General features: G+C 43.5%; 1 protein-coding gene across 3 annotated transcripts in view; it reads right to left on the bottom strand.

The window, feature by feature from the left end:
- Positions 1–12,923, bottom strand: part of LOC134965835 (zonadhesin-like) — an 87,164-nt gene that overhangs the window by 33,846 nt on the left and 40,395 nt on the right. For 2 of the 3 annotated variants that reach the window (XM_063942211.1, XM_063942210.1), the window contains exons 4-7: positions 12,221–12,737; positions 10,506–10,684; positions 10,129–10,422; positions 9,118–9,524 (exon numbers count right to left, since the gene is read on the bottom strand). In XM_063942211.1, the coding sequence (XP_063798281.1) occupies positions 9,282–9,524; positions 10,129–10,422; positions 10,506–10,684; positions 12,221–12,737 (1,233 nt within the window). In that variant the 3' untranslated portion in view covers positions 9,118–9,281. Of the gene's footprint in view, positions 1–9,117; positions 9,525–10,128; positions 10,423–10,505; positions 10,685–12,220; positions 12,738–12,923 lie in introns of those variants that run through there. The other variant, XM_063942212.1, reaches the window with a different exon arrangement.

Genomic DNA, 12,923 nt, shown 5'->3' with positions numbered 1-12,923 from the left:
AACAATTGTGTGAAAGTATGACAACACTGAATTACAGAAGAAGAAATAAACATCGATTGTTAAAAACTGAGCGTCTTTTTTGTGTCTGTCCTCTTAGATCACTATCTTAGTATAGATTGATGATACTATGTAATCGCCTTTTGGTCAATATTGTGAATTCTACTGAGATCTAACAAAATTGTTGCTATTGTGCTCATACAAGAATCTTGGCAACCTGCCTGGATATTTATGTTTTGATACAATTATATGACACGGTATATAATAGAATAAATGCACATTCAAAGAGCCAATTATTATACAATAGTTAACTTTAAAGATTAACATATGGCTCCTATCTCAAAGGTAATGGGCCCTACACACTGGGCGGTATTACTGAAAGATATGAATGATCTTGTTCATTAATGAACGAGAAACCGTTCAGATTTTTCAGTGTGCAGGCACCAGCGCTGAACGATGCGCGGCCCCACGCTCGTTCATCGCTGGTGCCCCGTCGCTTGTGCATGCAGGCCAATATGGACGATCTTGTCCATATTTGCCTGCACTGCTATGGAGCCGGGTGACGGGGGGAGTGAAGAAACTTCACTCCCCCCCCCGGCCGCCGGGTCCCCCGTCGACCGTATCCTCCATCGGGCAGCACGGCGGCGGGTCGCATAGTGTGTAGGGCTGTCAGGTACGATACTGGCACATTGTACATTATATAGTGGGAGCCCATATAGGGTTATATGATCTCATTAGGGGGAGATTTTTTAATATCTGTCAGATTACCTCTCACATATAGTGTCAAGTATATAGGTAAATTACCTCTCACATATAGTGTCAAGTATGTTTGTAGATGACCTTTCACTTATAGTGTCAGGTATATTGCATATTTAAATGCATTATTCTAATGGGCTCCTTAAATAATAGGGGTCCTAAAAGAAAAAAATCTTGCACTTATTAGGTCTCTCACCTATTAGTGTCAGACCACAGTATTATTATTATCCTTTATTTATATGGCGCCACAAGGGTTCCGCAGCGCCCAGTTACAGAGTACATAAATAATCAAACAGGAAAACAGCGACTTACAGTTGATGACAGTATAGGACAATTACAGGGTAAATACACATAGTTACATCAGCAGATGACACTGGAATAAGTATCAGGTGGCAGAAGACTGATGGATGTGGTGCAGTTGAAGAATATTAAAGTAAGAAAGGATAAGTACATGTAGCCATGTAATAAATAAATAAATAGATACATATTTATATAGCACCTATAGAATAATATATATATATATATATATATATATTAAAGTAATGTAAATGAAATTCATGTATGTGGTTATAATAATATCTATGTCCAATGTTGGTAGTAGTTGACATGTGGTTTATAGTAATAGACAGCTGGTCTGACTGACTTACAGCTGAAATCTGTTATAGGCTGAGTTCGTACTTGCCGCTCCAAGCTGAATGGAGATAGCCTGCAAGGGCGGCAAGAACAGTGCCTCGAGACATCTATCTGCTCCATGCGCCACGGTAGTAACAGTCTGCCGGGCGGGAAGCAGAGACTCACGCGCTCGCTGTTCTAACCGCAAGCCGCTGGAGACGGGGAGACACACTGATTGGCGCCGGGGATTTGAGGCCACCAATGGGGATCTGCCGGTCAGCACGAGCCTAGTGAAGGAGAGAGATAAAAAGAGGGCTCCTCAGCGCTGACCGGCAGTCTGCAGATCCCTCGGTCAGTGCGCTGTTCCTACTCGCTATCCCTGCCACTAAGAGCTGTACATTGGACAGTGGATGAGCAGTGGGACTGTGGCCAGTACCTGAGCAAAATCCTGGGTACAGGTGCATTGGGTAGTGATGCTGAGGTTTCCCTGGCTGCCACTCATTCTCGCTGTAAACATTCAGTGAGCGGCAGGGAGACTAAAGCAGCTACATCCTATGCATGCCTATGGGTACTATAGCAATGCTCATGACTACACTCACAGCCACTCCACTTGCTGTAAACATAGATATGTTCAGTAATGCATTATATTCTAAATAGTCAGTATATGGCAGTAATGTAATATAATAGTTTCACGTTTATGTTATTAATTATAGTCCTCTGAAATAAAGACCCAAACAATACTATTCACATCCACATAATGAAAACAATAAAAGATAACTTTAATTAAAAATGTCCATATCTGTTCTATTGTTTGTTCGTATCTTAGCTATATATTCTTATTAGAACTAGTGATGAGCGGGTTCGGATACTCGGGATCCGACCCCCCCCCCCCCCCCCCCTCCCCGAACTTCACCCATTTCACACGGGTCCGAGGCAGACTCGGATCCTCCCGCCTTGTTTGGTTAACCCGAGCGCGTCCGAACGTCATCATCCCGCAGTCGGATTCTCGCGAGATTCAGATTCTATATAAGGAGCTGCGCATCGCCGCCATTTTCACTCGTGCATTGGAGATGATAGGGAGAGGATGTGCAGCATTCTCTCAGTTTCTGTGTTCAGTGTGCTGCAAATATCTGTGCTCAGTGTGCTTGCAAATATCTGTGCTCAGTGTGCTGAAAATATCTACGTTCTCTGCCTGAAAAACGCTCCATATTTGTGCTGCATTGTAGTATAGGAGGACAGTGCAGAATTTTGCTGACCAGTGACCACCAGTATTATATAGCAGTACAGCACAGTAGTCCACTGCTCTACCTACCTCTGTGTCGTCAAGTATACTATCCATACATACCTGTGGTGCATTTTAGTTTTGCACAGTTTGCTGACCACCAGTATATACTATATAGCAGTATGGTACAGAAGGCTACTGCTCTACCTACCTTTGTGTCGTCAAGTATACTATCCATCCATCCGTACCTGTGGTGCATTTCAGTTTTGAACAGTTTGCTGATCACCAGTATATAATATATAGCAGTACGGTACAGTAGGCCACTGCTCTACCTACCTCTGTGTCGTCAAGTATACTATCCATCCATACCTGTGGTGCATTTCAGTTTTGCACAGTTTGCTGACCACCAGTGTATACTATATAGCAGTATGGTACAGTAGGCCACTGCTCTACCTACCTCTGTGTCGTCAAGTATACTATCCATCCATACCTGTGGTGCATTTCAGTTGTGCGCAGTATATATAGTAGGAGGCCATTGCTATTGATATATTACTGGCATATAAATCCACACATTAAAAAATGGAGACCAAAAATGTGGAGGGTAAAATAGGGAAAGATCATGATCCATTTCCACCTCGTGCTGAAGCTGCTGCCACTAGTCATGGATGAAATGCCGCCAAGGCCGATGCCCAATGTCATAGTAGAGAGCATGTAAAATCCAAAAAAATAAAGCTCAGTAAAATGACCCAAAAATCTAAATCAAAATAGTCTGAGGAGAAGCGTAAACTTGCCAATGTGCCATTTACGACACGGAGTGGCAAGGAACGGCTGAGGGCCTGGCCTATGTTCAAGGCTAGTGTTTCAGCTTCACATGAAGATGGAAGCACTCATCCTCCTGCTAGAAAACTTAAAAGAGTTAATCTGGCAAAAGCACAGCAAAGAACTGTGCGTTCTTCTAAATCACAAATCCCCAAGGAGAGTCCAATTGTGTCGGTTGCGATGCCTGCACCTCTTTTTTCTCTTTCATTTTTCTTTGCATCATGTGCTGTTAGGATGGCATTTCCAAAAATAGTCCCCAATCTGACACTGCCACTCCTAGATGGGCCAGGTGTTTGTGTCGGCCACTTGGGTCGCTTAGCTTAGTCACACAGCTTCCATCTTGCACCTTTTTTTTTCTTTGCATCATGTGCTGTTTGGGGACTATTTTTTTAATCTGCCATCCTGTCTGACACTGCAGTGCCACTCCTAGATGGGCCAGGTGTTTGTGTCGGCCACTTGGGTCGCTTAGCTTAGCCATCCAGCGACCTTGGTGCACCTCTTTTTTTCTTTGCATCATGTGCTGTTTGAGGACTATTTTTTAAATCTGCCTTCTTGTCTGACACTGCAGTGCCACTCCTAGATGGGCCAGGTGTTTGTGTCGGTCGCTTAGCTTAGTCATCCAGCGACCTCGGTGCAAATTTCAGGAATAAAAATAATATTGTGAGGTTTTCAGAATAGACTGAAAATTAGTGGAAATTATGGTTATTGAGGTTAATAATACTATGGGATCAAAATGACCCCCAAATTCTATGATTTAAGCTGTTTTTGAGGGTTTTTTGTAAAAAAAAACCGAATCCAAAACACACCCGAATCCGACAAAAAAATTTCAGGGAGGTTTTGCCAAAACGCGTCCGAATCCAAAACCAAAACCCTAAAAATTTCCGGTGCACATCACTAATTAGAACTCAGTAACTGTATTATTTGTGTATTCATGACAAAGTTCTATTTCATTTGTGACATATTGTTATACAAAATGATAAGTGTAATCCGTACTTATTTTGTGAAAAAATTAAAATAAAGTGTATGTTGTGTATCAAATTAAATTGCACTATCATCATCATCCTTTATTTATATGGTACCACATGAGATCTGCAGCGCCCAATTACAGAGTAAACAAATAAGCAAAAAATGAAGACGGTGACTTCAATACAATATACGACAAGTACAGGGTATATAAACATAGCTGCGTCAGTAAACAGCACTGAAAAGTATCGGGGGGCAGAAAACCAAAGTATTTGGTGCCATCAAAGGGCGTATTGAAAAGAAGATAAGTTAAGTAAGACGTAAAAGCACATGAGGGAAGAGAACCCTGCTCGTGAGAGCTTACATTCTAAAGGGGAGGGCACACAGACAGGGGTGACACAGATGGGGTATAAAGTGAGTGTGGGCCACAGAAGGCTTAGGATGAGATTTGGCTGGGTTTGGTGAAGAAGTGGGTATGGAGAGCCCGTTTGAAGCTTTGTGGAGAGTCTGAAGGGGAGAGGTAGAGAATTCCAGAACAAGGGTGCAGCACGTGCAAATTCTTGGAGGTAGGAGTGGGAGATGGTAATCAGAATGCAGGAGAGGCAGCGTGCATTAGCAGAGTGAAGAGGACGGGTGGGAGTGTAAAGGAAGATAAGGTCAGAGATGTAGATTGGAGAGGAGTGGGTGAGGACTTTGAAGGAGAGTGTGAGAAGCTTGAAATGGATTCTGAAGGTGAAGGGAAGCCAGTGAAGGGCTTGTAGTAGAGGTGGACGTAGTGCGTTTGGTGAGGAAGATGATCCGGGCAGCAGCATTGAGGATAGATTGGAGTGGAGAGATGTATGTTAGAGATGCCAGTCAGGAGGAGATTACAGTAGTCCATTCTGGAGATGACCAGTGAGTGGATAATGGTCTTAGTGGCATCCTGGGTGAGAAAGGGTCTGATCCTGAAAATATTTATACGAAAATGGATTGTGATAGGTGCTGAATGTGTGATTTGAAGGAGAGGGCTGAGTCAAGGATTACTCCAAGACAGCACACTTGAGGGCTAGAGGAGATAGTAATGCCATCTATAGATAGTGAAATTGTGGGATGCAAGGTTGTGCGGGAGGGTGGGAAGATGATCAGCTCAGTCTTAAACTTAACATGTCTAAGAAAGCGCTGGGACATCCAAGAAGAGATAGCAGAGAGACAATTGGATACACGAGTGAGGAGAGCCAGGGAGAAATCAGGGTAGGAAAGGTAGATTTGAGTATCATCAGGTTAGAGATGATATTGTAAGTCAAAAGAGCTAATTAGATCTCCTAAAGGTGGATGTATAGAGAGAGAAAAGGAGAAGACGACCAAGAACAGAGCCTTGGGGTACACCTACAGTTAGTGGAAGTGAGGGGGAGGTGGAGCTATGAGAGGAGGCAGAGAATGAATGGTCAGAGGTAGGAGGATAGCCAAGAGAGGGCAGTATCACACAGACCAATGGAGTGAAGGATTTGCAGTAGGAGAGGATGGTCCACAGTGTCAAAAGCAGCAGAGAGATCAAGAAGAATAAGCAGAGAGTAGTGGCCTTTAGATTTAGCAGCATGGAGGTCATTGCAGACTTTTATGAGGGCAGTTTCAGTGGAGTGGAGAGGACAGAAGTCAGACTGGAATGGGTCAAGCAGTGAGTGGGAGGAAAGAAAGGCAGTCAGACAATGCGCTCAAGGAGTTTGGAGGCAAAAGGAAGGAGAAGTGTGTGATTAGGTGTAAAATTACTCAATTACATTTCATCTGGTCCTAGTAAACAGTAATGTGTTGTGAGTGTATTATATAAATTCAGTAAAATACATTGAGGGTAGATTGTGTGGTGATGACGGAAAAAAAAAATTATATATATTATATAGTGCGCCACTGCAAAAAAAATAAATAAAAGGGCACAAAAGTGTGTGCCAGGTGCTGAAAGGTGCCCAAATAATGTGAAAAACATCTGTTAGAAATAGTGTATGTGTATCCAAATCGATATTTAGATCTACTATTATTTATTCCATTATGTGTATGTGTTAATAATTAGTCCTACCAAAATTTTTTTTTAAGGATGTTTGTTCATGGGATATTGCTTACACTTGTGGCAGCCTTTTGGTTAATCTCCCTTAACTAAATGTTCTTGTATATAAATATTACTACAAGGGTCTATTCAAATTATCTTTTAATATTCATAGGGAAACTGCATGTTCATATACATACACCTTTCTTTGTAGGAGTCCATTAGTGATTGGACTGGAGATGATCTTAGGTTATTATTTAACCTTATGGAACTATTAACACATATATGGTTCTTGTATATGTCCCATATTAATATCTGGTTTCATATACAGATGAAGCCATGCTCATCTATCCTTTAATAGGATTACATGAGCCAGGGCAGTCTGACTTAATCCCCTGCTGTATTGTTCTCTGTATTGTATTACAGCTGAGAATAGATGAAATGCTTATGCTAATGTTGAGTGCTCTACGCAGGGGACAGGGAGCTCAGCTCCTTTTCATCGGCCCTGCTCATTGCGGAGTGGCAGTATGCCATCCCACTGTATACAGCACCACTTCAAGAGCACTGGAGCTCATTGTATAAAGCAGCGTTTCCCAAATTAATCAAGGACCACAATGGCAACGGAGTCATCTGCCGCCAGGCTCCTGCTATGTCGGGGGCACCTCTTCTCCTGTTCCGTGTGTTCAGCGACATCAATCAAGTTAATTGACAGCAGCCAGTATCTCTTCCGTAGCCGACTTCCCCACTAGTCACTACACCTTACAAATCACACCCTCTTTATCAGGCCCGGTGCAAGGTTTCTCAGCACCCTAGGCAAAACTTCTTCCTACTGCCCCTTCCCCCCCCCTACAAGTCTGTTGCATGGCAGCTGCTCTATTATCCTCCCCCACCCAATCCAATGTGCATTCTGCTGCTGTTCCCCACCCCCCCAATCTCTTGCATGGCTGCTCTCTACACCCCACCTCCCATGTCTGTGTGGGTGCCTGCTGCTTCCTCTCTCCCCCCCCCCCCCTCCCCTCTGTTAAATGGCTGCAGTTCTATCCCCCCGCTGTCTGTGTACATACTGTTGCTCACCCCCTCATTTGTGTACATGCCTGCTACTCACTTAAACCCATACACATCCAGGCTGCTGCTCTCCTCTACTTCTCTTATCAAATGCAGTCAGTGCACACTGCAGCCACCTTACCTGTGGGCCGCAATGCAGAGTTGGGACTGAGTAGCCTGGAATGACAGAAGTGCCGCACGTCACCCCTGGCCAGGACTCCAGCAACTGCCAAAGTAACGGCCTGTGTCAGGTGGAGCCGTAGCTGGTGACTGCAATATGGGATCCCTTGGTGGCCGTGGTTATTAAAAAAAGATAGGGTCCTGGGAGGGTTGTGTCAGCTGTTACATGTGTCCACCACCTTTTCCAGGCAGCCTCAGCAGGCCGCCCGCTCAGGTCCTGTCACCCCCAGGCAACTGCCTAAAGCTGCCTAGTGGAAGAGCCAGCCCTGCTCTTTATTATAGATACACTGGAAGCAGACAACTTACTGATGAAGCTATATGCTCCTATAAAGGAAGCGTGAGAATTTTATCTTCCATATATACTAGAGTATAAGTCAACCCGAATATAAGCCGAGTCACCTAATTTTACCACAAAAACCTGGGAAAACTTACTGACTCTAGTATAAGCCTAGGGTGGGAAATGTAGCTCTAGCCGTACAGACCCCACAGTGCCAGATACTTACCCTCTGTTGCTCCCACGCTGTCTTCTGAAGGAGGGACATGGGAGAGCGCAGCGTGCGGCTCTCCTGTGTCTCTGGCGGTAGCAGCGTGTTAAAGTGCATGAACCGGCACTTCCTTTAAACACACGCCACTGCCGCCAGAGATGCAGGAGGGACACAGGAGAGCCGCGTGCTGTGCTCCGTGTCCCTCCGAACGCTGACTTGAGTATAAGCAGAGGTGGATTTTCAGCACAAAAATAAAAAAAATAAAAAGTGCTGAAAAAGTCTTATACTCTAGTATATACGGTATATGAAGTTATTTCTCTGACAATTACAAGTAACTTTATATAGTTAGAATTCTCACACTTCCTGTGCAAGAGCAGATATCTCCATCAGTAAGGTGCATGCTTCCAGTGTAATAGGTTGTGGGGTCTAATCCTGGATAGGACACTTGCAAATTAATGGTCAGAAATAATCAGCATTGGGAGTGACTGAGCAGATCTATGTAGTGTGTGGCTGGACCCCTACATAGATCTGCCTAGTTGCAACGGTTTTGTAGTAGCTTCATATAGTTAGAATTAGAGATGAACGTGTTTGGTTTTACGCAGTGTTACTCGGATCTCAAAACGGCATCTTATTGGCTCATGAATGATATATAGGGGGGGACCAATATTTTTGGGGCAACTGGGATAAACTTACACCACTGATCAGTGAGTAATGATTACACCTGTGTACCTGCTAGGCGACCAGGAAAACATGAACTGTGAGGGGTCCTTGAGAACAGAGTTTGGGAATCACTAGTCAAAAAGAAACGAGTCATCTCCTGGGAACATTGCAGGAAGACCTCCCTTCCCCTCCAGGGCTTCACCAAGTACCCATTTTCCAGACTGCCACTAGTTGACTAATGCTGCCATCCAGTGTTTATATTGTAAGAAGTTTGGCACAAAGATTTCTATTTTGATAATATAGAAGTGAGAAGGGTGGTACCAAATTGTTCATATTTAAACTTTGGGAATAGAGAGAACAAGTACTTTATGTAAAGTCTTTTATTCATTAGCAGATGAGGTGCAGCAGTGCCAACACTTCCTTCTCCAATGACAAATCATAACATTAACTGTAGCATAAAAGATGAGACATCTGCATAGCATAAAAAAACAAAACAAAAAACCCAGTGTCGCAGCAACAAATAACCCAATTACCAATAGGACAAGTCCTCTGCTCTCCAGTAATACATTGAGTAGGCCGAGATGTTCCTGAAAGCACAGGCTCCACAATACTCCATAGAGAAGGACTCTGCAACCTCAATGGTAAATTCTCCTGAGGAGTTGAATGTAAGGTCCATCTTCCCTGGTTGGCCAATGGAAACTACATCCATCCATCTGGAAATGAACAGGTCTGAAGCCAAGGTAATGGGTAGATCCATCATGTTACCATTTACCTGTTGGAGGAGATAAATACATTTTAGGGAAGAACTGCATAATTTGTTTTTTTAAAGGTTGACAATTCAGCAGCCTTGTACACAGATGAACTGTGGATGAAAATGTATAGAGGTTAGAGGCAGATAGAATAAGACCTTTTGGACAATGAGAATGGGATTCTCCCAGCACAGAATAGTGCAGGTGGCAGCCTGAGGAGACATGGAGGCAAGCAGTTTGCCATAGCTTGAGCAAACCAGATAACACAACCATGCTGTTGAAGTTGGTTAAGAACCTGAAGAATGGGGTAACTGTGTAGCCAACACCCCAACCAATGGATGCAGGCATCTAAACCAACATTTATGAAAGTGCCATCAATTTACTAGGAAGGGACAGCACTCACCACCTACACAGCTCCTCATGGATCTGAACAAAACCCCACCATGTGAGAACACTAGTTTTTGGGCAGATGGTCACTCCTGCAGGTTCACAGCAGGAGAGGCTTGAGGGTGTAATTACACCAAGCATTGTCCAAATACATACTGTTACTATGCAACAAATGCCCACCATCTTCAGTTGTTTTGCTTTTCCCAAAAAATTCTCTTCTTTTTTTATATACCCACTCACCCAAACGTCCAGGACAGAATTAATGGTGATAAAGCTCTGCTCAAAGAATATGTGGAGTCTGCCTGGCACAGGTGGATTCAGGAGCAGGACAATCCTCAGCCACTGCGTCTGAGATGGGTCACACTTCCTCAGTAGGTCGTACGCACCATTTCCTGCCAGACCACTTGAAAAGTCACCAAATGTTGTGATGTTTGAATCATTTACAGTACAGAGGAGGCACTTGCGCTGGGATTCCGTGTTAGGGTCACAGCTGAGGTATTTTGTCTGGATTGGGACAGTCGTGTTCATCTGCATCTGAAGATTGAAACCATGATTACATCACAGAAGTGACACTCAAGCCATAGTGCAAGCCAAGTGATAGAGAGGATGAGATGTACCTGGCTGCTATTTCCATATGCCATGCACATGTTTGTAGGGACACAGTCTATTCCATCCCACATGAATCCATCCATACAGCGACAGCCTTCCGTGCAGTTTCCAGAACAGTCGAGCTTCCTGCAGTCACTACATGGGTCTATGCAAAGTCTGTACTCTCCTCCTTGAGGACACGGGAATGCTAGAAAAATAACAGGAGGAGAAGCATTAGCTACAAACATTCTGCAGCAGAAGGTATGGTGGCAACACAGATGTGTCACTCCCCTATCCCCAATGCAAGGGTCAATTTATCAATGAATGATACAACTAGTTGTACGAGATGGTGATCCAGCCAATCAGCTCCCAATTGTCATTTTTCAAACATGTGACAGTAACCGATTGGTTGGAGCACGATCTAGAATGTGCAATGAATGGTATTATTCACAGGTTTTATCACTCAAATGAAACCCCAAGTGCCATAAGCTGCACCATGCATTCCGTCACTTTGTATTATATACTGAATTTGCATCCGTGTCTAACTGCGAATGCGATAGAATCCTAAAGTATGCGTACCCTGCACATGACAGATTTGCATTCTATAGCAGTGCGAGAAGGGTGCTAAACCGTAAGAAAGCTAAATAGGGACTGCTGACCGTGCGTCGCACAACATTGTGTTAATTTACACTGCCACAATTTTGATAAAGGTACAAAAGGAGCTTGGGCCCAGTAGGCAACACCATCTGTTGAGGGCGCTACCTAATAGAAGCCTATGGGTTTATTATAGTAGAAGATGGATGCACAGTATCAAATTACAACACACTAAAAATAAAAATTGTATTCAATAAATTATAAATAGAACACAATCCTGTACATATACTATGTAATGTTATTATTCCCCAGGAATCTTATGCAAAAATAGCAGAGTTCCTCAATATGACAGTGTTCTGTTGCCGCTTTGCCACAGTGTTTCCACTAACCGATGCAATGAGGTCCTACCCCTTTCTCTGTCAGGTTACAGACCATACTCCGTTACTAGAGGGTCAGCGACAATGGTCTTTAATGGCTGTCCAAGCCTCTGTGGGGGCTTGTCTCACCCTGTGTAACTGGCCACATCTTCTAACCATGGGTGCCTACCACTGCATTTCCCCTGTGGGTCCTACATGCCCCAGTTTGACACTGTAAACACCCCTCTACTCCTCTAGATTACATTATATATAAACATATCCCATTTAAAGGGTTCTTGAGCCATCCCCAGACAACAGTTTGCCTAGCCCATGGCTTTGGTTAACATTGGTCATGAACATTTAAATAGAAAGACACCCGCTAGGGACCATATGATTTCAATCTCCCAGTCATGTATAAAAGCTCATTGTAAACAGATTGAAGCTGGACTGTAGATGGGATTTAATTATGACAGACTTCACATGTGGAGGAGAAGAATAAAACTCAGTAAGTTTTGGAGGCAAAGGTGCCTTCACTGGCAAAGTACATTTAGTAGTAGGGATCTTATGAGGGACATTTACTAATCAGTGATAAGAGCAGAGAAGCGAGCCAGTGGAGAAGTTGCCAATGGCAACCAATCAGCAGTAACATCTATAATTTGCATACTATAAAATGACAGCTGCCGATTGGTTGATGGGGCAACTTCTCCACTCTTATCACTGCTTAGTAAATGTCCCCCTAAGTGTCTACGGCACCAGCAATATATTTTAAGGAACTACAATATCATTAGACTTACGGCAGAAGGCTGCATCCCGCCAAGGCTTAATGGCGATGCCAAGGGATTGACACACAGCTGCGTAGTCTTGAAGATCCCTGCAAGTCAAACCGGCATCTTCACTGCTGCCACAGAGATGACTCTGGCATGAAGCAAAGTAATCATCAGGGTTGACTACATTGAGGCATTTCTGAAATGGGCTATCACCACCCAAGAAGATTCTGCAGATGTTGAACCTTCTACTTTTATCCATGCTACAGACCACATTCCCAGCTGCTGCTACATAGCATTGGCTTGGGACTTGGGGCAGTTCATACGACATCTCCACATCTTTACTGGTTGCATTCTGGTGCAAACACAATCCACCACATAGGTTATCTTGGTAACCAATAGGAAGCAAAATTTCTAGAAGGCCATCTTGATCCCACTGTATGACCACACCAAAGTCTGCCTTCAGTACCATCAGAGAACCATTACTGCTCAGATTGAGTGATTGAGGGATCAGGTAGGCAGGTAGATCCATCACCAAACCATTGACCTGAGAGATACAAATTGGAACCATATGGTAAACAAGTTTAAAGTAGTTAAAAAAAAAAAAAAAAAAAAAACACAACCAAAAGAACATTGCATTTACAGCCACATTGTCATAATAATGAAGACTTTAAATTATCTTGCATAGTACCAAATACAAACTGCTCTTCAATGCCTAAAAAAAAAACAAAAA

This window comes from Pseudophryne corroboree, chromosome 10, assembly GCF_028390025.1.
Source record: "Pseudophryne corroboree isolate aPseCor3 chromosome 10, aPseCor3.hap2, whole genome shotgun sequence".
Taxonomy (NCBI): domain Eukaryota; kingdom Metazoa; phylum Chordata; class Amphibia; order Anura; family Myobatrachidae; genus Pseudophryne; species Pseudophryne corroboree.
The sequence above is the reverse complement of the archived record's forward strand: the minus strand, read 5'-3'. Positions and strand labels throughout refer to the sequence as shown.